General features: G+C 40.4%; 1 protein-coding gene and 1 long non-coding RNA gene across 4 annotated transcripts in view; one reads left to right on the top strand and one right to left on the bottom strand.

Moving 5' to 3' along the window:
* LOC129209218 (uncharacterized) overlaps positions 1-11,188 on the bottom strand; it is a 40,052-nt gene extending 28,864 nt beyond the window's left edge. The window contains exons 1-3 of one of the 2 annotated variants that reach the window (XR_008578016.1): positions 10,751-11,188; positions 10,479-10,653; positions 5,308-6,423 (exon numbers count right to left, since the gene is read on the bottom strand). This is a non-coding gene — a long non-coding RNA (uncharacterized LOC129209218). Of the gene's footprint in view, positions 1-5,307; positions 6,424-10,478; positions 10,654-10,750 lie in introns of those variants that run through there. The other variant, XR_008578015.1, reaches the window with a different exon arrangement.
* A 550-nt stretch (positions 11,189-11,738) lies between these two features.
* Positions 11,739-25,918, top strand: part of SNX7 (sorting nexin 7) — a 30,763-nt gene continuing 16,583 nt past the window's right edge. The window contains exons 1-6 of one of the 2 annotated variants that reach the window (XM_054833334.1): positions 11,739-12,223; positions 18,620-18,802; positions 20,669-20,779; positions 21,204-21,368; positions 22,332-22,533; positions 24,426-24,625. In XM_054833334.1, coding sequence (XP_054689309.1) covers positions 12,029-12,223; positions 18,620-18,802; positions 20,669-20,779; positions 21,204-21,368; positions 22,332-22,533; positions 24,426-24,625 — 1,056 coding nt within the window. In that variant the 5' untranslated portion in view covers positions 11,739-12,028. The remainder of the gene's footprint in view (positions 12,224-18,619; positions 18,803-20,668; positions 20,780-21,203; positions 21,369-22,331; positions 22,534-24,425; positions 24,626-25,918) is intronic. The other variant, XM_054833333.1, reaches the window with a different exon arrangement.

Here is a 25,918-nt window from a genome sequence, read left to right as displayed (position 1 = left end):
ACAGCAATGTCAAGTGAAAACACGTCAGTCTGCCAAGAAATACCAATGGTGTGGAATAATTCTACCAGAGATGACACAATCACCCCTCTAATGATATAAGCTCTTTTGATGAGTGTATCTGAACCACATTCCTACAAAGGATGCCAGGCATTACCAGTAATTTGATACTTAATTTTGGGAAAACTTAAAGATTAAACAAGCTCCTCTGAGCAACTTCTAAAGTTGTGGTTTATTTTTCATTTATCAGCATTGCCTAAACTTATTATTCATTGCACAGTTCTCTTCCAGCACTATTTTTAACAGTACAAGCACTCCAAGCACTAATTCTAATACTAAAATGACCTCTAAAACTGCCCACTACTTCCTCATCTCAGTTCTGGGAAGAACTGCTCAAACCTCAGTCCAACGGACAGTTCCAAAGGGTGAGGAAGAGCATAGGTTGCAAAATGAAGTGACTTGCTCTCTGATATCTGGCTTGAGCCTACTTTTCTCATGGTCCCTGTAGTTGTAGCACAGAAAATGTGGTATTTAGGGTGCTTTTTGTCAGGCTGTCCGTTCTGGTGGTCAAGAAGGAAATTCTTTTCTTAGGGAACCTATTAGGAAAGGTCTGTTGTGAGTTTTTACCTCATTCACAACATCAATGCTTAAATAAAATTTAGAAATAAATTTAATTTTTCCAAACAGATTGGAATTTACAGCTAAATTTACACTTAGTGCTAGTAAGAGGTCTAAAGCACTTACCTTCCAGGACAAAACTTGAAATTCTTATAATGGACTTGATTCTTGTGGGAAAATCTTTGTAGACTTAACTGTGTTCTTCACAATCACTCTCTCCCATCCTCAAGAATAAAGTTAAGATCATTTCACAGACCTAGCTGCATTCATGTCAGTTAGAGGAGAGTCTCACAAACTCTATAATCCATGGCTGGTACCTATATTCAGTTTTGGTACTTTGTATGAGAAAGTTGTAGCCTACAACTGAAATCCGTATCTGTGCAAATCTTGATCCACTCATTGTGTATCAAAATCAAGTTACAGGCAAGGAATTAAGAAGACATGCTAGACTGACCCATGCTCAGACACTTTAGAAAAAAAAAAAAAAAGACATCCAGTACTACCTAAAGGTCTGATGTGTTCAGGAGAAGTGTTTCAGCCTGTAGGCAGGGTAAACTGGCCCCTAAGAAAGCCTGGTCCCTGATGAGGGTAAGGATGTGCACACTGCCCGCAGCATGCTGCTAACACCAGCACCCGTGATGGTCCAACACTTATAACCAAAGCTGGTATCAGTCAAGCATTTGCAAATACAGGAAGGATTCCTTTCAAAATTTCTTCTAAAGCCTAATGCACCTATAACCACCTTGTCCATTTTTTTTTCTTCTCCCTAATCACCATGTATTTGCTGTCATGTGGTATCAGATACCAGAGTTCATGGGCCGATCTCTTTCTGGTCAGGAAATTGTTGATCACCATCCTTCACTACATCAAACTGCTTGTGTTTTGCTTGCATTTCAGTTGCAATGATTTTTATTTTAAAGCCTGTGGACTCATTCCTACTAGGCAACCTCCATTTCCCACCACAGTCAGCAGCAGCATTTCTAACAAAGAATAAAGAATTTTCTTATTCTTAGGGTCATACATTTAATCCTTGAACAGTGACCCCACGTTCTTCTCAGTGCTTTGTTTCTGAAACTGTTTGCTTAAGGCTGGGTGATTTTATCATGTTTAATATCCAGTGCAAGGTCTGGCTCTGCTTGACTTTTGTTCAATTCATCTGAATCCTATGCTGCTTTACCTCTTTTGGATAGTTTTCTTCGCCTGTCCATCCTTTCTGCAATCTTTTTTCATTCTGGTCATTTATTTTTAATTATGTGGCTATTCATCCAGCTAGATTCTTTCTACAATGTTTCCTTCTTTGTTATGGATATTAATTCCAGACAGTATTCAAACTTTTGAGTAAGAAAGTTCCAGAACTCCACCACATTTGAGTGCCTGAGCTTCCTTGGTAGATTGATTTAATCATTCACATTCATAGAGTATCAAGCTTTGAAATCCTCAGTTAGATACCTGTGTGTTTTACTCTTGACTTAATTTTATATGAATTACACATCATACCTTCTTCAATCATCTCATCTAGAATATCTTCATTACTTAAATGAAACCTTAAAGTTGGCCTCTTATCAATGAAGTGAAAAAACTGTCAGCTATTACCAGCAGAAATAACCAGTATTATTAACGTTTGTTCTCCAAGCTATACTGAAGAAGTTAAATACTTCCACATGTGGGGCTGCCCACACATATGGTCACAACTCCTGGTAGTACTTAAAGCTTTAACCACACACAAAATGTTAAAGTGATTTTAAAAGATCCCTTTTAGCAACCAAGTCCAACCCTACAGTATCCTACAGACTCCCCAAATTAATAGAATTTTTCTATCATTCCCCGATTTTGAAGCGCTTTTGATTCAAACAACATAGCTACCTTATTGCTACTTCTTTCTTTAATCTGCCTCGAATTCATGTGCAATTCTATCTTTGATTACCATACCCCATTCCACACCTGGTTTTCCACTACATTCTTGTAATCCTTCTCCCATCCCACATTTTCCTGGTCCAGCTCATATATATATTCACACACAAACACTTCAGTTACTCTTTCCTGACCATCAATTTTTACCTAGATTAATCAAAATCCTTCTGCTGATTACAGCACCTAACTATAACCCTGAGGAACTGCTCTGGCCTGTTGCTTTCCCCTCCAGCACTGTTGGCTGCACTTCCTTTGCCAAACCTCTAGCCATTTCCCCCCCGCTGCACCAACAGCTGCCCCTGCCGCACCGCAGAGGAGAGGCAGGTCGCGGTGGCACAACGCGCGTCCCTCGGGCGTGTGCATCCACCCGGGGAAGGGCTGACAGAACCAGCCCCGATGAGAAATCCAGCCCTCACAGTGGAGGAGCTGCACCAGACCAGCCTACCCGACTGTTGTGATGCAGATCATTATCTTCTCTTCTTGCTGCCCATGTTTCTGCTCACTAACTCCATCATCACTGGAAGACACCTGAACTCACTTTTTCTGTTTACAGGAGATAGGTTGGGCAGTCCAAAAATCTCTCAGCCTTACCCCTCATTCCTTAGTTTCACACTTATTTTACCAATTATGCCAATCTCAGTCCACAGAGGCAGATTACCAATGCTATTCCCTTATTTCCAGGTTTCTCAGTATGCAGCAGTACATATCATCATTTACCTTTTGATCAACTGGGAGACAATTTGTATCCATTCCACTCTGCATTTTGGTTACCTAAAAATTGACTGATTCGTTTGTAAATAGGCATAATTTTGTTTTAAAGCCATTAGCATTTCAGACCATACTTTTACTGGAGACTCATTCCTTCAGCTTCTGTACTGATCTGTACATGACTTGGTTCTTTGTACTACAAAAATAATAATGAGAAAAAATGCTTTATTAACTAGCTCATACTTTTAAGTGTTGTGTAACCAGAGGATTATTCAAACCTTTTTTCATCTGAGTAAGTTCATAGCTACCATACTTGCTTTTATTGTTTCCTTTTGCCTCCTTTCCTCGCTTCTATCAGGCATGTATTTGCATTCAGGTGTGCACATAAAATTAAGGATAAAGTTAAAAGGCATCCACACACCAGCAGCACATTTTCATGGGAATCTGAGGCCAATTTCTTTGTTACCTTGCGAGTAATTTACATTGGTTCTGCTACAGCACGGGAATCATGAATCTTCTTGGGGAATGCTCCTAAAGCCCTAAAAAGGCACATAGATATCAACGGAGATTTGCTCCAGTCTACCCAATAACTCTTATCAAGCAGAGAGGATAGCTGAAGGCAAGAATGGCCTGCTTGTGCTCCAGCACTATATCCAAAATACTTGTGTTGCCTTATCAGCAGAGGGCTTCAGACAGAAACCGTACAGCTTATCAGGAACTATATTAGATATTTTTGGCAGAGTGGAAATCAAATCAAAGTCTCCCACATCTCCTATCATTCCTCCTGGCAGCTCGAATGGCTTTCTGAAACAGAGATGCAAACTCACACGAAGGCACTCCTAAGCTATTCCAACCTGCCAAAGAGCTGAAGGAATTCCCAGCCGATTCAAAACCAGATGAGTTTACACTGAGACCCTTTCCCCTACACTCAGCTATCGAGTCCAGCTCAGAGCTTGCCCATCTAAGAGATGCTAGAATGGTTAAACTGGAGTTTCCTCTTGAGCAAACCCAAAGGTGTTCTCAGAGATGACGCATGTGGAAAATGAACCCTTTCCACCAGTTGTTCTCTGTTCATTGCTGTTTTCCTCCTGTACGTCACATGAGAACAAGAAAGGTCACTGGTCTAAAATTCTAGCCTGTTTCATTAGTTTCATATAGTTTAGAAATGTGAACAATTTGGCAGTATAAATCATTAAGTCAATTTAAAGAGGAATTCTTACAGAACATCAAATCAAGTACTGCAGCATACATGGCCACAGGCTGAAAAATGCAATCTAGCAGACAGTCATTTGCTGTCTTAAGCAATATGACACAGAAAAAACCATATTATTCTATCAAGGCTTCAGAAGTTCAGTAAAGCCAAAAATAGCATGCAGCTTTGCTTCACAGATAAGGAAAGCACAGTTATATACTTAAAGCAGAAGGAACTGACCTCTCCGATTTCCAAACTTTTTCACTGTACGGAGTAGGTTAAGTGTAAACATTGTACTACATGCCTTTCAAGTTCTCCTATATTCCTTCCGTTTTCGTAAGTCTATAGCATCCTTCTAGCAATCGCTTATCAGAAAGATGAATAAAGAAGAGAAATTTAATGTATTTAAGCTTTCATCTAATACAACAGGGATTTAATTCCTAGGAGCTGGGGAGGTACACCTACTCTTCCCTGCAGTTTCATCTTGCCTAACAACTTTTCTCTTCCTCTCAGTGGAAAAGAAGTGCCAGTGCTAACTACAGAACTCACTGTAACTCACCAGAATACAGTATTTCAACACCACAATCCATCCACAAACCTCATTTTAAACACAAGTTCTCTTGCAAATTTATTGGGTCAACATCTTAATTGCTCTGCCATCACATCATCCCTAGGTGCAAAATCAGTTGAATAAAATAGGCACCTAATTAATCCCATTTGTTGTGGTTTAAGCTGGCAGGCAGCTAAAACAACCACACTGCCATTTGCTCACTCCCCTCGCACCAGTGGGATAGGGGAGAGAATTGAAAAATATAAGAAAAAAGGTAAAATTTGTGGGTTGAAATAAAGACAGTTTAATAGGACACAAAAAGAGAAGAAGAAGAAGAATGATAAAACAATATACAAAACAAGTGACACACAGCACAATTGTTCACCACCCAGAGCCGATGCTCAGCTAGTGCTTGAGCTGAACTACCGCCCAGCCAACTCCCAGTTATATACAGAGGATGACATCATATGGTATGGAATATCCCTTTGCCCAGTTTGAGTCAGCTGTCCTACTATACTATCAGTTTCATAAGAAACTGTGTCAGGAAAATTTTGAGGTTTCCCAAGAACTTTTGCCTAAGTAAAGGGTAAGAGATCAAGCCAAAACGTAAAAAAATATTCTTTCATTTATAAATCTCAGTTCTTTTTTGTGTTTAGGCACCTCTTAACAGTGTTGAAACTATTTTGAGCTATTTAGCAACTTTATAGCAAATATTGCAAGGAGAAGAAGAATCTTCTGTTGGACCAACTGCCAAGTTTTAACACAAGGACTTTTCCACATATTAATATTTGATAAGGAAACTACCCTAAAATATTGTAAACACAGCTGTTTCCATTCTAGGATTGATGTCTTCTATGATAGGCAACCTCAGCGCTCACAAAGTACCCTAATATTACTCGTTTGTATTTTTTACTTATTCATAAGCCTGCTTCCCTGTCTAATCATATTGTCTGATAACATACGTTGTTCTGAGTCTCACCAGGTTCCAGATTTTTAAAACAACCTCCACTATTAGTTGACAAACATCATTTGTTTGTAAGGACTTAACAGCAGCTCTTCATAAACAGAGAAGCCTTTGCCTGATAGGTTGCGAAAAAAATTGGTTACACTCTGTGCAAATTGCAAGAAGGGTATCCATGAAGTAAATTCAGAATTTACACCTGAAGACACTGCAGTTACCCCTGTCAGGCTGTGCGGATTTCCTTCCAACTCCGGCAGACTGTAATTGTTTACTTAACCTGGGTATTGATTGTAGTTAGACTGCTGGCTCGCTTCCTTCGGCTGCAATTCTCATTTTGGCAGGTTCACATACATCACTTAAAATTCCTCTCTGCAGATGCATTGTTCACATTCTTTCCTCTGGGTCATAATCTACTATCCATAACCATACTTTTATTTCTGCATTACGGTGATGATGGTGTGGGGGTTTTTTTACATTTTCTGATCTCTGTAGAACAAAAGGGGCAGTTTTTAGCAAGAATGACCTTGAACCACTGTCCTTTACAAATAGCATTGTACAGAATTTTATGGAAGAGCTCAGTGACATAAAAGTGAGAGATTCTGTAGTAGTGTAGCTGTAGAATGATTTTTACACATTTATGAATGACTATATAAATAACATTTTTTATCAATAAGTATTTAAGTGTTTATTAGGTCCCACGTAGATCCCAATTTTATGTCAATAGTTCAGGTGTGAATTTGAGACTAAAAAACCTTTCATGTAAAAGCTTTCTTAATAGTCATCCTTGTAGTAGTAAACTATGGGAAGAGGCACACAAAGTTTCTGTCTTTAAAAAAAAAAATAAATCAATCTATTCGAACATCATTCTAATTCAACCACGGGGTGCCTCTTGGATTGGTTCAAGTAGGCTCACCTACCTGCCAGGTCCCTTTGGTGAAGTTTTTTAGGGTCACTGAAAGCGTGTGTGAACAATAAAAGATTTCTAAATCCTTATAAAGCAATTCTGTAAAGGCTAATAATCCTTGACACAATGGCAAACCTTTTGCCTAAAAGGCCAAATAATGATCACAGGTTTGCACAGTATTTTCAGAGCTTGCAACAGCTGAAATACAGAATTCTTCAATTTAAATGGGGTATAAACAGACATCTGTAAATGAATAACATTCATATCAGACACTGTAATTTCTTTTCAAGTATTTAACAAAGAGGACAACACCTAGACATTGATAAATGGGTTAACTGAGGTCCAGTAATACTCTGTTTCCTTTTACCTAAAGTTCAGAGTTCCCAAACTTAGCATCAGGAAAATTAAAAATAGAAAGAACTCAGATTCATATATCAATTTAATTCAATAAGTTTTTAAAGGTATGTTAAATATTAATATATTCATTGCATACTTTTGGACTAAGAGATACTCTAATATTTCATGCCATGAAGTACGGATTGCTAAATATACTATTCATCAAAAAACAAGAACAGCAACAATTATTTGGAAACACGAAACCATTCCCTCAGCAGAAAAGACAATGCTAGATTAGAACAGACAGACTCTGACAACAGTGCAAAGTATTAAAAAAGAAATCAATGTTTTCATATCCAATGAAGCTTAGCAACTGTTTTTAGATATTGTAAAAATTATGAAACCAAATAACACTTCACCTGGAATATTTTCACATCTAAAATTTGGCAGAGTCACATAACTTAAAAGGATAGCAAGTCTCTAGATATCGATCAGGGCTTTGTACATCTACAATGTCATAAAAATGATCTGCAGCTATAAAAGAGATAACATGATTATGAGTATACCACACTGTAATTTCCTTTGGGCAGTCAGAAAGCAAAGACAGTCTGACAGTCTCTGAAAAAAATAAGCTTGCAGGATATCCAGTCTGACATAAATCATTTTACAGTATTTCAATTAAAGCACCTTCCAAACAAACTAACAACAATAACAGAAGAGCTTAACAGTTACTTTTCAACCAAAACACAACAGGGAGCTGAAAAGCTAAGCAGCTCACAACTTATCTGAGAGCTTTAATGCTCTGACTCCTTTGCCAGTTGAAGCATGGAACACAAACAGTTAACCTTATTTTGAGGCATTATATGGAGCTCACTGTAATATATAAAGCTTGCTCTAATAAACGGTATGATATGAAGGTCAGCCCTTAATTCACCATCAAAATATCTTCTGGGTGTAAACATAATGACTTCTGCTTATACGCTATACAACCCTGACAAGAATGCTACTTGACAATGCATTTCAGACCTAGAAAAATGTTCTAATTTGCGTCAAGGTGCCCAATGTCAGCAGATTCACTAATATGCTTATTATTTGTACTGCAGTGATGGAACAGAGTAAGCCACCATGAGCCCTCCATACCCCACTACTGCCTGGCTAGGGAGCCAACGAAATAAAACAAGGTTTAATCCTGTTCATATCACTGTGCAGTTGGTGAAACTCGACAAGTCAACATTAAGTATTCAAAGTGGTATTGTGGCCTAAAGGGATCACATGCAGCCTGCACATGAGAGCAAAGGAATAGCTTGGTTCTGCTTCGGTGTTTGTAAATTTAATTTGTTCAAGAAAAAGCAACTGGGGAAGGGATTACTAGCTAGGATCAACACTCTTACCAAAGAAAAAGGGAAAATGCAAGTAGAAATAATATTGACATTTCTGTAACACAAAGTAGCTTTTTGGGCTTAAGTGAATAAATAAAAGTTGAAGGTGATTGCAGCTCAGCCCTGGCATATGCGAATACTCCACTCGGTGTTCCTGAGTAGGAGGGCCTGGAAAGGTTGAGTGTTTCCTGAAGACTATATAACTATTTAGAAAACATCATATTTTACAAAATGTTAAAATTTATTTAGCAAAATACTGTCGAGTATTGTCTCAGTGCAATAGCTATTTCTTTAAATAAGTGGGGCAATAATATTCACAGCATAACAACATCTGACATATTGACCCTTAATTATTGCCAAGATCTAATTCCACAGGTTCAGGGACAGATACTTGTGGTTAAATATGTAAATCTCAGGCGCTCAGGAAACACAGAGCCTGTTGGCATACACATGCACATACACACATTGAAATGAAGAATAACCAAGATCTATAGCAATGCACTTTTGAAATAACAGTACAAGGAAACCTGTAAATCCCCTCTGGTAAGCATAGCTCTGTATTTATGCTACCTGCAACATCTCTGAATAGCACAATTATTCAACTGTTTAATGTCGACTCTGGTCTTACAGCAGAAAATAAGCAACAAATTCTTGAGTTTGTAAAAAGCTCTTTTTGCTAAATGCTGCAGGGGGAGAGGTGCTGGCAATCCCACTGGGACTCGGCATGGAAGGGAAGGTGCCCTGAAGTTACATTTATTTCCAAGGACCTTTCAACAGAGATTAGGCACGACTGGGGTAGAGGGTGGGGAGAGCAGGTGAAAGTAAAGGCAGAGTAGTCTCCTGGTTTACTTTAGCATGGGTCCTTGCGATGATTAAACCTCCAAATAACTGTTAAATGTAATGCATATTTTCCTAGAGCGAAGGACAATGAATACCTTTTCCTCACAGATTGGTACTTCAAATATAAAGCACAGAAAGATAAGCACTGCCAGCGAGGAATCTAAAAATATGTCTTGTTAAGCCTGATTAATGAGCTAATAAAAAGCTATAATAAGAAAAAATCCAATTAAAGCATCTTGTGAGATTTCTCTCAAACAGAAATAAAGAACCCAAGAGAATGGTAAAACTTTGAAAAATTAGTACGATCCAGATGACAGCCTTAGTATTCAAGCCTACAGTACATCAGTTTTATACTTTCTTTGACTGGCTGTCCTTTATTTATCATCTCTGATATGTGCTGTCTGGAATCCTGATCTTCAATGAGTTTTATTTTGTTACTGCCTCACAAGTATAACATCTGAATTTAAATACAGACATATTAGAAGTTTAGGTATTTTATAGGTTGTAGGTACTTACTCTATTCAGAAAATCTGTAGGCCTCTGGCACAACATGTGGCACTTGTAAATAGTGAAATAAAGGCAAAACCAGAGGAAACGAAACTCATCCATCACTTTATATAAAGTCAGCAAACAAACTAGCTACACTTGCCTTATCATTGATGTACAGATGACTGAGCAGAAAGAGAAGAAAACTTCTATTCTGATATTCACTTTTCATCAGTATCTGGTACCCAAGGGTATCCAGAGGAGATAGAAGCAACACGGACACTGGAAAGGAACCATAAAAGATGCAGACATGGGAAGAGCTGTAGATTTGGTGCTGGATGAGAAGCACCTGCACCATGAGGAACCTCAGCCTGCACCTGGAGTGAGCAGCACCCAGCTGAGGGCTGGTGGCAGCCTGCAAGGAAGGCAGCGCACCAGAGAAACCCGCAGTTCCTCAGACACACAGAGCTGGGGCACAGCAAACAGCAGTAGGGCAGGGACAGTCTACACAGGGTTGGAAGGAAAAGAAGCTTGTGGATCTTGTACTAGGGACAGTCATTATTCTAAAAGTACAGACAGTGCCTGTTTTAACTTACCGAAACATACTCTGCCACCAGTGAGTATCCAAGTACTGAGGAAAGGTGCATCCCGTCTCCCTCTGGTGGCTGGTCCATGGAAGAGAGCAACGTACTACAGCAAATGCTTCTCTTAGCCAAAACGTGCACAATCACGTCTGTGTAAAGGTCCACCACCCCCAACCCACAGGTCCCTCTGAAAACAAACACGAAAACGTCTTAGCATACATTCTCCAATTACACAGGCATATTCTTTTTCTCTTTGCACAGTTCAGTGAATATTTAGTGCTTACTTTCATCTCTTTCTTTCAAGTTGTGGCTCAAGACTTCACTGAAGAGCATAAAATACCAAATGAATTTCCTCATCAACTGCCAGGAGTCTTTCATGAATGAACACTTTTCAAAATACTTTCATTTGATTACAGGGTTTGCCTTTTCTAATTTGACAGCAAGGGAACCGAGGTACACAAAGATTATGTTGTATCTGCCTGTTTAAGCACCTGCCCAGGACTCCCAAGACCTACGTTAACACCAAAGTTCCCATTGAGTTCAGACGTTTAAGATGGAGCCTGTAAAGAGGTGCCTTGTTCTCCACTGCGCAAACATGGGCCGCACTGCCATGCCCAGCGCTGCAGAGGAGCTCCTGTGTTCAGCACAGAAGGTGGTCACCCAAGGTGGCACTGAAGCTCACTGCAGGTCACACCAGCCTTACCCTCCCTCCACCTGCCTGCTCATTTACTACACGTTCCAGGCTCCTGCAACTAGTAGCACTGCTCATTTCCTATTCAACACCAGCAATTTCAAAATCCCTCAGTTCTCATTTCTACTTTCTGCAGCTTTACTATTCTTAAATGCTTGGTGTCACTCTCCCCATCTTTTCAGATGCAATGTAGCGTCAGTTTGTTCTCACAAGTAAATCTCTGACCCCAAAGTAATCTCTGGCCTCAACATCTGAAAGCAAACTGGACCCCGTAAGGAAGGAGCTAGCAAACAAGCCTCCCGCTACAAACAACAGAGCAGCTGTCCAAGGCATACCAGACAAGGCAGCAGGCATGTTTCCTGGCTGCTGGCCTATGCCAGGGCCGTGGGGTCTGCAGCCTCGACGCCCACCAGAGAGAAAGAGACCAGCCCGGGCAAAGAAGCAAAGCCTGGGTACGCCCGTCCCAGCCGCGCACTCTCGGGGCTTCCGAGAACACGTGAACGGGCCCGACGCCCCCACGAAAACGTCTGCGGGCGTTGTGAGGAGAAAGTGCCGCCTCCTCCTCCCCGCCCCGCGGCCAGCCTCCACAGAGAGGCAGAGGCTGCGGCCTCAGGCCACAGTCCCGCCGCCCTTTGAGGGGCAGGCCCACAAACCGGGGCCTTCCGGGAGGCGACACACGGCACGACTCCGCTTCCTCCCCATCCCGCAGGGTGGCCCTCCCGCCGCCGCTTCCACTTCTGCGCACTGGGCGCGCCCCTCGGGCCGGGGCCGGGGGCGGGCCACGGGCGGGGCCGGAGGCGCGGCGGGCGGCCAATTGCGGCCCCCCGGGGAGCGGCTCTGGTGGGGTTGTCGCCCGCGCTCGCAAGGAAGGATGGAGGCAGAGGGCCGGGTACCGGCGCCGCTGCTCACCCTGCTTTCCCCTGGCGGAGGAGGAGGGACCGAGGCCGACCCCGATCCTCATCCCGCCGCGGGTGCCCCCGGCGCGGCCCGGGGGCCGTTGCTCGCCGCCGCCGCCGAGGTGCTGTCGTTGGACGATGAGGAGGACGACCTGGAGGTGTTCAGCAAGGTACGGCAGCGCCCTCCTCGGGTCGGGTCGGGCCGGGCCGCGCCGCGCCGGAGGTTGGCGGGCTGCTGGCCGCTCCCTCACTCGCCGGCACTTTGCCCTGCCGTGGGCCGAGCGAGCCGGGGCGGCGCGGAGGGACGGGACGAGACGGAACGGGACGGCCTCGCCCTGGGCGGTAGCGGCGATCGCGGCCTCCGCCCGGGCTCTGCCCGCCTGCCCCGCGCTTGGCCGGGCAGCCTCCGCTCCCTGCGCCCGGACAGTGCAGCGCCTGGGCATCGCCCCAGGCAGCCCCGCGCCCCCGGGCAGCCCGGCCCGCTCAGCGGAGCCCCGGGTGACTTCTTGGGCACGGAAACGGGGGGGTTGCCACTTCAGACGAGCTGCGCAGGTCATAACTTCGCTTACCTTCAATTTGCAAAGTAATCTGGACTTGCTGTAACCTTATCATCACATTTGTGATGTACCATGTATGTATCTGTAAATTAAATAAACAGTCATATTTAGTAATTGCAGTTGTGTTTAAATATAAATAAACATTTCCAAGTTTTGGTTTGAGTTTTCTTTTAAAGGACGAAGGGAAGTCTAACACCTTCACGTAGGAGGTTTGAGAAGGTAACATCTGTATTTTGATGAAGGGAATAAAATGAATGTAACTGATGATATATTAGGGTCCACGTTCCGAAGGCACACCGTTAGCTATGCACATGGGCACCAGTCTTGCCAATATTGCTGATTTTAATGAAACCAATGAAGTGCAGTATGGCTACCGTGTGTATTGTTTCTCATTTTGTACTGATTTGGTTAAGACGACACCTCTCGCCTTCTCAGCCATTAAAGAAGAGATCAAGTCATGGATCTACTGGCCTTACCAAGGCAGCATCTAAAATATAACATAAGGACATAGAGATAGCTATGGTGGAAAAACATATATATAGTGAGCTAAGGCCCTGCTCACCTTATGAGACTTCTGAACCATGATGTGACAGGATGTGTGACACTGGAGAGAAATAGCAGACGTTTCCTATTTGAAAACGTGACACCAAATATATTTTCAGTAGGACTGATTGTCATGTGAATTAAATGTGTGGGTTTTTTGTATTTCTGTAAACGAGACATTTTTTGGTATGCATGAATAAAAACATTGGAATAACAGCTTCATTTTTAGGAGCTATGTATTTAAACTTTGGCTGTAGTAAAATTCTCCAAATTCAAGGATTTTAAGGCCAGAAGGGACTATTAAGTGATTTAATGGTCTGTAACATGCAAGAGGTGAGGCTAAATTTCACCAAGCTATCTGCGTTGTTCTGAAGCATATCTAGGGTCTAGCTAAATCATATTTTCTAGAAAAGCACCACTGTTGATTTGACATAGAGATGAATGATTCACTGAACTTGCATGCAAAAGCAGTGCTAAAATATAATTTTAGTTGTTTGTGTCTTTGAATCATTTTGGTTTTACTAGGTAAGCTCAGGCAGTTCTGCATGCAGGTATCTGCCTATCAATACAGCGTATCACCAGTTATGCTGCTTGCTTGTCGAGAACGATGCTCCTTGGGAATAAAAAATAAAAACAAGTGTAGCTGATACAAGTTACTGCTGCTATATGGCAAATATCTATATCTTTAAATTTCTGCTGCCTGGATTCATGCCAAATATTTCTTACTTATATCTTAACTACTATTAATGTATGCCACATGATAACTTATTCCTGCAAACAAGAAAATTTCGTACTATGTGAAAACACAGCATTCTTTCCGCAGCTTGGACACCTGCATCCAGTGGTTATACATAGACCAGAAATTCACAGTTTGCTTTCAGGTGCAATTTGAGGGCTGATCTTTTGAGCTGATGAAAATCTGTGGGGTTGATTGGGGATTACACCCCATTTTGTTCATGTTCCACATATTCAAGGGAAACTGACAGGCGAAATGTAGCTTCAGACTAAGTTTTGTAAAACCAATTTTTCCATAATGTACTGTTCCGGGACCACCTTGTTTTAAATTGTATCTTAATGGGGTTTCTCAGCGCCACTGTCTTTAAGGTAGTAGTGTGGCATTTGCAGGCCAAGCGGGACAGTAGCAGTGCAGTGTTCAGTGCCTGACACTGACATCGACTTCGTTTTTCTCAGTTTAGTTAATGAAATGTACCAGCCACCAAAATGGTGAAAAATGAGATTCTTAAAAATTGTCAACCTCAATACCCTAGGTTATTACTCAAGATGTAAAAATAGGGCTTTTATTTTAGGAAAATTCATAGATATTTAACCTGGTAGTGTCATATACCATTGACCCAGTATCCTGTGACACATCTCAAATATTACAGACTAGCATCTTTGGCAACTCTGATAAAGCATTTCATGATGTGACATGCATTTCACTTTATCCTAGTTTGCGTTACCATGGAAAAAGTTCTGAGGTCTTTTTAGCAAGACAACTTCTGGGGGCTGAGTTACGAGTCACACAAATATGTTTTCAACCTGCTTTCTTCCATTAGTTTCACAGTATAGAGTACCACATGTATCGCAATACCCATTCAGTTCATCTTTGCCTTCCTTGTTAACTGATACAGTGACCTAGCATTGACAAAGCTGTCAGCACTTCGGTTAATACTTCAAATCTTTAGCAGCTCTTCTTTCAAATTCTGTTTGTGTCTATTTCATAATTACAGAAAACTTAATTAATGGTATTTCTGGAAAAGATGTACATGCCACTTCAGAATTGCATAGTGGCCACTTTTTCTTCCAAAACAAGTTAATCAAGGATTTGAGACTGATTTATAAGACTGAATTTTTTGGCCAAGGAACTATTCTATCTTCCTGAATCTCTTTGCTTCTTTGAAGAATGCTCCAACAACTAAGCTATTATCTTACAAGACAAACTCTGCCACCATGTCCTTTATCTCCAGGCCTGCTTTGGATCCCTTGCTTCAGAAGACTGCAAGCTCTGGATCCTCACTGGGAGGGATGGATGGATGAGGCATGGAGGCAACCTTGAGTCAAGGATCTATGCTCTGGGGAGGAATGGTGTTTAGGCAAACCCCCGGGCTGAGTGTCTTCTACAGGGAGCCGCCGGCTCAGCTGTGTGCTCAGCTTGCTTTGAGGCAGCTCCTGCTGTATGAGTGCTTTCCTTCCCTATTTATTTTGGAGTCTTACTGGCCCATTGCGGCCAAATGTGAGAGTGAGAAGAGGGTAACTGCAAGTATTAGAGGAAGGAGACCCAGAAGAAGGCCCTCATGCTGCCAGGAGCTCATTGATTTTTCCATCTATTTGGTCTCCTGGCCAGTAAATCAGAATGCATGGACCTGTTTCTGATTGGCACAGACAGCTCTGCCAACTGCTGCCAGTAGTGAGAGGGCTTGGAAGGGAGAAGGGGTACTGCAGGTAGGTGGGGCTGGGCGAGGTGTGGGAAAGGACATCATTATCTGGGACAGGACCTTGGTTCTCTTTGCGCGGATGAAGAGGAAAGAAGTTGGGTTTGTTTTTTTTTTAAAAATAGTTATACAACCCAAGAGCTAAAAGAATTGTCTGTTTTTCCTGTGCCTCAAAACTCCTCCTGCCCTCATCTGTATGCACAAAAAAACCATAGTTCCAACCACAAAATTACAGCTGCATAGAAAATACAAAATTATCATCTTCTTTTACCGTGTTTCTGTGATGACATCAGACTTATGTCACACGAATTTCAAGAACTGCTGGAAGTAAACCTGAAGTATCATAAGGATAAAGAAAGAGAAACATGCTTGTTTAAAACTCACATGCATTCATTCATGTGCAGATGAACACTATAGCTGTATTACAACAGAACTGAAGACTGCTTATTCTATGGATTTTTATTGCCTGTGTTTTGTTTCACAAACCACATATTCATAAGCCCTTCCATATAAAAATACACTTTCAGAAACCTGCCTGTATAGAGCAATTTTAGTAGCAACCTAGAAGGAGGAATGAAACATTAAGGTATTAATGACCCATGGAAAATGAGAAAATATGAAACACATTTGCTTTGATCCAATTTAGGCCTTGCAGAGTCATTATTCCTCAAGTTATATGGCTGTTCAAGTCCCTTACATGCTCACATGCATTTTTCTTTCGCTGGAAATTTCCCGTTGTCTCAGTGCTTTGAATTGCATGGGCTGCTCTGAAGTAGCAGTCCTCATTCTTCATGTAGAGCATGGCCAGCTAGTGCTAGCAGGCAGTGAAAACAGCTTCTCTATTTATCCTCCAGCACTCAGGACAGTGCTGGCTAGATACCAGTATAGAAATCATGCGTAGGAACACACTGAGTAACAATAAAATGACTTACAGGTGTACAAGTAAGCAGCTATATAATATTTAAAGCATTGCCTTCAGTCTTCTGTCCTGCTTTTGTCTCCCTATTCAAAGAACTGTACTTAAGTGATGGGAGAACTGGTACATCAGTGCTTTCCATGCATAATTCTCAATATAAATTTCTACTCTATATTTGTGGGGGTACGCTGATAAATCCAAAGGAGAAGAATGGCAATAGGCAATGAGGTTTAAGGCAGGAAAAGAACAAGAGGAGAACATGTTCCAGAGAAAGTTTTGATCTAGTTATATTCAAAGGAAAAAAAAGCAGCTCTCACCAAGCTCAGCAGCACTGCGGTGGTGTGCTTTTTACTCCCACGAGATCGGCCTTGGGATGATGCTGTGACTCTGGTTTCTGTGGACTCCCACATTTCCACTTCTGCCACTCTTTAGCAACATCCCTTTGCTCCTTGCTCCTTGCTCCATAGTTAGTGAGGGATCAGAAAGGGCAACTCTTTGCCACTTGGTAGTTACTGTAGCCTAACTACACTTCTAGAAAACTTCTAGAAAACAGATTAATTTTAAATTTTGTTATAAAAATATTTCATTGCATTGGATATATTAGAAAAAGTGTATAAAAAGTTTGATATTTAAAACATAGTGATTGATTTTAATTGCCCTACACAATTAAACTTCTCAAGGGCAGGGAGTCAAAATATCCCTGGGCTTGTTTGGTGGAAAAAAATTGACCAGCGTGAAGTTTATGAATTGCTGCTGACATGACTTTGTTGACAAAATACGATGTTATTAATTGGAGTTGCAGGCAAACAGCCCAGGAATATTTACACTGAGCTTGTCTATCACAAGCACTGAGATCTCCCTGGGAGAAGATCTGGCTGGGCTCTTCAGGGATGCACTAAGGTCTTGGCCATGGCTCTGGTTTGGGGTTTTGTTGCTGAGAATGAGATGTCAGGGGTCTTAGTCTCCCACAGTGGCCACGGGAGCATGGGAATTCACTGACTGCGGATCTGCGGCAGTCAGAGAAGGACACAAGGAGAAGAAACCAGAAGACAACCACGTGGCTCCTTTAGGGCAAGCTGAAACAATCTCTGTTGATCTGGTTGAAGATGTCCCTGCTCATTGCAGGCGGGTTGGCCTAGATGACCTTTAAAGGTCCCTTCCAACCTAATCCATTCTATCGTTCTATGATTTTTAGTGATTTATTCATTTATTATGCTCTTTTATGGTGTCAGTGAATTTAATTTATTTTCCAAGTCACTATATCCTCCAAGATTTCAGATTAGTAGATCTCATCCAGACTTGCATCTAAGAAAGAAAATGAGATTTTTTTTCCTGTTTCTAATTTCCACTCAGTTTCTCAGCATGTGAGTGATCACCACGGAATGCACTGAGCAGAAGCAGCAGCTATGGGGCTATATTCTTAGCTGTGGTGGAAGTGGTTGATGCTATCAAAAAGTGGTTTTCCACTTCAGCAAAACAGTGGTTTGATGGGGTTTTTTTAGAAATTAAGCAACAACTTTGTACTGCATCCTTACCTACTGTTTTTCATATTACAAAGATTAAATTTATATCTCTGTAAAAGTTTTCCATTTCAAACTTTATTTTAAAATGTACGCAAACTGAAATATCCAATTCCAATAAAAATTCTCATTTGGATTTTGTCTTGTTTTCTTTTAAAATCATCCTTTTTTATCCACCCTGTTCAGGTTATTAGAGATAATTCAAACTTCCTAAGTCCTGAGTAACTGGCTTCTAACAATTTTAATAAAGTTGGTCAGTATCCTACACAATGACTGGGTGTTTGGATTCGTAACTAATTTTAGCATTCGTAGGCAAATTCTCTTTCTAGCTATGCACAACATTCTTGTCAAATGGTAGCGTTTTGCTCTTATCAGTTTCAGAATAAATCTCATTCTTATTTCTTACATCCTCACTGAAGCAAATACAGAAAAGGATTATAGATTTGACACGTACTATATAATTCATCTGCTCTGTTTTATCTGTTTTACCAGACTATTTAAAAGCTTGCCATTTTAGCATCTGGGATATATGTGTTTGCATATGTGTGTTTGTATATAAAGATGTATTAAGATGGATGCTCTCATGTCTTATCTGTAGGATACATCACTGGCTGAGGTAAACTCATTCAGTCCTTCAATGCCAATATCCCCTTCATCAATGATAAACCAGTATAAATTTGAAGATGAACCAGAATTAAGAGATCTCTTCATTACAGTTGATGATCCTGAAAGCCACATTACAGCCATTGAAACATTTATTACATACAGAGTAGTCACAAAGGTAAGCATCTGCTCATGGCTATAACGGCTTACCTTGGTAACAGTAGTAGCATTTTCACTCTTTTTGCATACCATTCTCTGGGATATGACTAAATTTAAATTATACCCTGATTTTGCAATGAGTTATAGACCACTAAAACTATATGAAATTGTGCAGTAGATTCTGAAAAAAAAAGTCAGTGTAAGTCTACACACATAGATGCTTTGGTTTTTTATGCTGAGAAAATAGCTAATAATCCTTCAGCGGCCAAATCAGTTCTATATGAGAATAACATTTGCTGTTGAATATGAAACAGCAGAAAGACTGCTTCAGTTCAAAGACACTATATTAGCCCGAGTATTTATGACTTTTGGATCACTTGCAGGCTAGTAGTCTTTTGTCTTGCATAAATGTTACCTGCTACAAAGTCTTTCAATTCCATTCTCGTAATTACAGCATGCACTATGACATGGACATTTGTTTCCCACTTACAGGGGCATGTGATTTCTGAGGAAACTGCCACAATTCTCCAATGAAAAAGTAATATTAGGAAACAACTAAGCGTATTTTTAGCTGTCCTGAATACAAATTATTTATTGGAAATAAGGAAGAAAGTCAGCCTTGTGAGACTAGCCACCTCTTCTGGGATTACCAGCAAATATTCTGCAGGCTGCATTTTGAGAACTGCTCTGTTAATTTATTTTGAGGTTTTTTTAAAAAGATTAATTTAAAATGAAATCTTCAAATGGGAATCATTTACTCTTAAATAAGAGGAGATATCAATTCCTCATAAAATATTTAAAGACTAGGAAAAGAGTTATCTTCGTTAGGTTGCTAGCAATAATTTTCACTTTATGCATGTTTTTGTAGACGAGAGAACATTTTTTCTTCAGGCAAGTATGGAAGGGCTGAAGGTGGATTGCTTTTGCTTTTTTATCTATTCTATCCTTTCTTATCGTATTTTAATTTGAAGTGCTGGTTGTTGATGATAAAGTAATACCATTCCTCCCACATACCTTGAAAAAATTTTATTCAACCCTCCAAAATGTTTAGATTACAAAAGCACATTTTAAGGTTTTTAGAATTTACTTGCATCGCATTATAAATCTCTGTGCAACAATGAATGCTAAACAGCACGCATTACTTTAATGAAAACACGAGCTCTTTGTGGCTCGATTCTAGAAGACAGAGCAGAGATAAAATAAATCTCATGGTCTGACAATTTTGCAACACTGTAATAAGCATTTTTTCTAGGCATTAAAGGTTTGTTGGCAAGTTCTAACAAAGGGCTACAAAACTGGAATTGATGATGGAATGCAGAAGCCATTAAGCAGCGCAGAAGTGTTATTGCTATGATATGCTAAAGTTTTCATGTTTTGAATGCGGGGATTGTTGACTAGTGTCAGCAAGTCCCAAGGGCGTGTGTCAGCTATTTGGGGTTTTTTTCAGAATGCTAAAAAGTGGACTTTCCTCACTTGTAGATTACTAACCACTTTAAAAGACATGCCCTAAAAGTAACATAACATAACATAATTGTGATTGCGTAAAGGAAAATGCCACACTAAAATAATGATTGAAGTCTTTTGGAAACACTGTGGTAGGCTAGTTATTATAAGTCACTCTGTGTGCAGTGTAGTTCTTGCTTTTCTTTTCCTTTTTCTTTTTTTACACTAGAACTTTTGATTTTTTTGCTTAAATGGGTTGTGTTTTATCTCTCCAAGTAGTTGATCATTGCACTTTAAAAAACAGCAAGCAAATAACATGGGCAAAATAGAATCATGTATGCATTCCCTTCAGGGACTCAGTTTTCTCCAAAATCTAAAACTATTTTGTTCTTTTTTTCTGATATTCTAACCTGGGCTTGTTTTATCTGCTTCTGGTTTTCAGACGTCTCGTGGTGAATTTGACTCCAGTGAGTATGAAGTTCGAAGACGATATCAGGATTTCCTTTGGTTGAAGAGCAAACTTGAAGAAGCACATCCGACATTGATTATTCCTGTTCGTTCGCTAAAACTTAAGTTATTTTTATTTGTTTATAAGATGGCTCCAGTTTTATACAGAGATGTTTGAGGTCTTTCTTCAATTTCTGAAGCCTCACAAACATTAAACCAACCTATTTTCATTAGCTCTATATGTATGTGATAACTATATATCCCATAAAGGTATTTCTTATGTTTGTAATTGTGCCATTTGCAGTAATTTGCAGTCATTTATGTCCTTCTTTCTTAGTTGTACTTGTATTGTTCTGCACTGTGTGCTACAAGAACCATGCTATACCACTGTTGAATATGATAACTTTGTAACGGTTTTTTGCATGGTGGATTTTACAAGGTATACCTATGGTTTTTAGTAAGTAGAGAAACTATAATAATACTCCTGGTATTATGCAAATTATACAACATATTTATTCTTTTTTCCTCAGCCATTGCCTGAAAAATTCATAATGAAAGGAATGGTGGAACGATTTAGTGATGAATTCATTGAGACCCGAAGAAAAGCTTTACATAAATTTTTGAACCGTATCGCTGATCATCCAACTTTAACTTTTAATGAAGACTTCAAAATTTTTCTTACTGCGCAGGCCTGGGTAAAATTACTTTATTTTTATTTACAGTTACGGGGAACCACATCTTGCGTTAGTAGAATATATCTGGTTTCTCCCTAGTTCAGTATTCAATAGTGTCCTCCCACGGCTTGTTACAGAAGTGTCAGAAGGTGGCAAGGAATTTATGGAATATTCATCCCCCAAGATAACCTTTTCTTTGGTGCTTTTGGTAATCATGCGTGTGGCCATAAATATTGCTGTATCTTCCAAAGCAGTTTTTGTTGCTGCATTTTGGATTTTTGTGGCAAATTCACAATATTTCAACTGCATGCTTTTTGGTATGCATATAAGCTTCCAAGATTGTATGAAAAGTAGTATTTTAAATTAATTCTTGTTCTGGCATGGCACTGTCTTTTTCATCTGCTTTTTTTTTAAAGTTATACTAGTCTCATAAAAGAAAAATACAACCTTTGAATTTCCTGTTGTATTTTTGCAAGATGTGTCCAGTTGAAAATTGGAGTTTTGTACTCAGAGAAGTCTGCCTCTGAACTTCAGCAAAGGTTATTCCAGCAACGTATAAAAAGAGTTAAAAAAATAAATAGATTAATTACTTCTGTCAGTAGGAACATTGTTTACTTTTCTCAATGACTTATTTCTGCAATCATTACCCCTGCTTTCCTGTTCAAAAGGCTAAATTGCAAACTAGCTAACTCACCCTACAGAATGAAAGGGTAAAGGTTCTCTGCCATCTTTAATCATTTTTGTGAGAGCGTGATACCTGGCATGCTTGTGTTTGCCCAGAAAGGCTTAGCTAGTAAAAGCATGATAGGTACCGTTCTGACACTGGTCTAATAACTTTGAAGTAAGATTTATACACTAAAAAGACACACAGAGGCTTATGCGTGTAGTTCTGTTTAAAAAAAAAAAAAAAGCTTTACAGTAGGTATTATTTTGAGAGAATTTAAAAAAGTCCTTGGAAGTAAACATGGCTTGTTCTGTCTTTAGGAACTCTCCTCACACAAGAAGCAGGGTCCCAGTTTGCTGAGCAGGATGGGACAGACCGTCAGAGCTGTAGCATCCTCAGTAAGAGGAGGAGTTAAAAATCGTCCTGAAATGTTTACAGAAATGAATGATTACATGGAAACATTTAGTCAGAAAATAAATGTACTAGACAAAATAGCTCATAGAATTTATAAGGAAGAAAAGGGTAAGTAGAAAGTTTCTATTTTCTGGATTTAGGAAATTAATCTATAGGAAAAGTTTTGTGCTGGGCAAAATACTCTTTCCAGCAAAAAAGGGAAAAGGGAGACTTGTGTTTATACTGTGCTTTTCATAATGGTCGTTGTTTTGGCAGGCCTTCAAGTTAGTTTGTATAACTCATTAATAGGAAGAGTTTTAACATGTCATTGAACTACTTGATAAGAAAATTAGAAGGAAGAAAACATATGGGTACCTTTTTACTTGTGGCTTTTGGAAAGCTGCATAACCTTTTGTTTTGTACTTTCAGTGGAATGTAAATAGTCACAGTTTTCTGTGCTGTCTTGTACTGGCATAATGCTGTCTACATTCCAGATCTCTCAACATCTCTCTTTTGGTTTCATTCTGCACCTTTTTTCTGTGTTGACCAAGTAGATTTAATTTTTTTTAATAGCTTTACTGTTGGCCGTAATTTCTGTCATGGGAAATTGTGTCTGTTAGAGTTTTCTTAAAAGGATGACTTAATCTCAATTTTTCCCTTAGTAACAGCAGTTTGCACACCCACTTGGAATGCTAAATTACTGACGTTCTGAGATTGACCCTGATCTCAGACTAGGTCTGTTCAGTAGAATTTGCACTGGTCAGCACCTGAGGGATTTTGTTGTCTGTATAATATAATTTGAAGAGCTGCACTGTGTTCTCTAATAACTAAGCCCTTGTGCTTTATTGTGCAGTACCAGATCTCAGCGTGTCCTCACTAAATTGGAGGGGGTCTTATAAAAGGAAAATACATGTTGGTGAAGAGTTCCTTTTGATATCGTTCATTTCAGTGGAAATAGCTGGCTGAGGTCCATAGGTTCAAGGCATCAGTGCCAAAATATTTCTTGGAAAACCTTATGAATTTTGACATGCTCCCAAATGCTGTAAGTTATATCTTCTTTCTAGATTTTCCAAACAGCATTTGGCAGAACACTTGTGTGTAGGGCCGCATTGTCGTGAATATGAACTGTTGATAGCTGTAATTCAGAGAACATTCCTGCTGCAGTAACTTAACATGGGATTCTTAATTACATCTTCCATGGAGGTTTTTTTTGTCCCATTAATCTCAAAGTAAACATTATACTCTTCAAGCCACACAACTGCTTTGCATCTTTTCTTGGACATTTCTTCATTATAAATTCATTCGTGATGAAATTGCGTTTTCAGTACATGACCAATGTGTTCACAGTACCCTCCTGTGAACATGCAGCTTCCAGGCCACATCCAGCCTTGCCCGAGTTTACCCCTACCAAATGGCACAGGGAAGTCTGCGCCTTCTTTCTGCTTACAGGTTATCACTTGGCCTAGAGACATAAGAGAAATAATTCATAGGGTATCCTTGTATTTACATTAATAAAAACTAGTGACAGAGAAAACACCTGCAGAACTGGAGTGCACTTCAGTGTGTCTTCTGAAGCCTTTGGGACGTACCAAGGCTGCTGGTTTTAATAACTGAGACAGGATGTGGAAACTGTAGCAGAGTTGTTCAGGGCAGTAGAGGCAAGTCTGCTGCCTGGGGCTGCTATGGCTTCTCTCTCTATGTATGAAGACAACGTGAAGTAATTCAGGTCATTGGATGATGTGAATACAACTCTTCAGGTCTACCTGAGTATGTGTGTCCTTTTGAAATGACTGGGGCATTTTTGCTGATAGATTTCTGGGAACTACTTAATTACAATACATTAATTGGTTAGTTTATTCACATACAATGAACTGCAGTTTACTTACCTTGGTCATTTGAGAAAATTTAAACATTAGCCTCAGTCTCTTGCTTTCTTGACAGTAAATATGAGGTTGCAATTAGTATCACTTAGACATCTATTAATGAACAAAAAAGTAATATGGGTATATGTTCCTGTTAAGAATATTTTAATGAAATGAAGGAATACGGCCCCATCCACACACTCTGGTCAGCATCGGAAGAAGATGTAGCAGACTCCCTAAAAGGTGTCGCCAGCTGCATCGACAAGTGCTGCAAGGCTACGGAGAAGCGAATGGCAGGGCTCTCGGAAAACCTGCTGCCGATTTTACATGAATATGTTCTCTACAGTGAAATTCTGATGGTAAGGTTTCCTTAAGGACTGCTTATGGTTGTAGATAAAATTTGGCTTAGTCCAGTGCAAAGTCTAGAAGCGAATTTGTAACTGATGAAAATGATTTTGCAGTCCCTCTTTACTGTTGTTACTAAACATGCACAGCATAGGACAGCTGTCCGTTAGCAGGGAATCCGGTTGGTCCTGTTTGCCTTGCTAATCAGGCAAGAGGCACCCCTTCCAGATGAGAAGGCTTGATAGTTTTGCATGGCAGGCAGCCCTTGGTAGCTGGGCTAAAGAGGGTCTGGTTTTGCCATCTTCAGAGAGCTCTGCGTTGTGCCAGTGAGGCGGGAACACAGAAAGGTTTGGGGAACAGCAGCTGAGAAAGACCTCCTCTGACACTGCAGAAATAGGAACTCATGGGGTAACAGATTGTGTGGGGGAAAAGGAGCAGTGAGGTTTTTCCCCTTCTAGGAGATGTTCCTAAACTCTGTATTCTTTTCCCAGAACAGCAGGGAACTTCCAGTCCCTGTGCCATTATATAAGCAGGTGTTAGTCTTTGCCATAAGCTGATGCTCTCAGTTGCCTTTATACACACATTTTTCTTACACTTGGAAAGAATGTAAAAAATCTGACTACAGAGTTGATAAACTCAGTGCTGATGGATAACCAACACAATTAAGTAACTGAATTCAGCATATTGTAATTCCCACTGTGCTGCCGCCAGAAAGCAGAAAATGTGTACAAACCCCTCTTTGTCTAGGTTTTGAGCAATGCAAGCTGCAGTATCTGTTCTTGCCTTTCTGCTGGGAGCCCAGCTTCTACTGAATGTGTTGGAGGCCATGGGTAGAGCAAGACCCAAGTTAACTCAGACTTTGCTGGCACTGTGCAGAGCACTGCCAGTTTTGCAGTAAGGCTCAGCTACCGAGAGGTTAAGAATTACCGCTGCAATGACTGCTGTCTTTAAAACAGCAGCTTCATTGAAAGAGGAGCCATACAAAATGTCCTGTGTCTCACAGGCCTCATTATTTACATGTATGTGCAGGTAGGTGGGGGTAGGTACTGCTTTGCTTAAAGGTCTGGAGAGATTACTGTCCTCGCAATTGCAGGGCTTCTTCCTCTCCCTCACTTCCAAACTTATTTTTCAGAATTTCTGTTACCCATGAGAGCTCCTAGCCTTCATGCTATTGAAGACATGCTGCCTGCCCCCTGCCTTCTGGTCTGCAGCCTGGCTTACTCTTTCTCAGGTGTTCTCTTTTGTCCAGAGCCCAGAGAGGTTTCTGTGGACAAACCCCAGAGTGACTGCCTGGCTCTTCATGCATG

Source organism: Grus americana, chromosome 8, assembly GCF_028858705.1.
Source record: "Grus americana isolate bGruAme1 chromosome 8, bGruAme1.mat, whole genome shotgun sequence".
Classification (NCBI taxonomy): domain Eukaryota; kingdom Metazoa; phylum Chordata; class Aves; order Gruiformes; family Gruidae; genus Grus; species Grus americana.
This window is presented reverse-complemented; position numbering and strand designations above follow the sequence as displayed.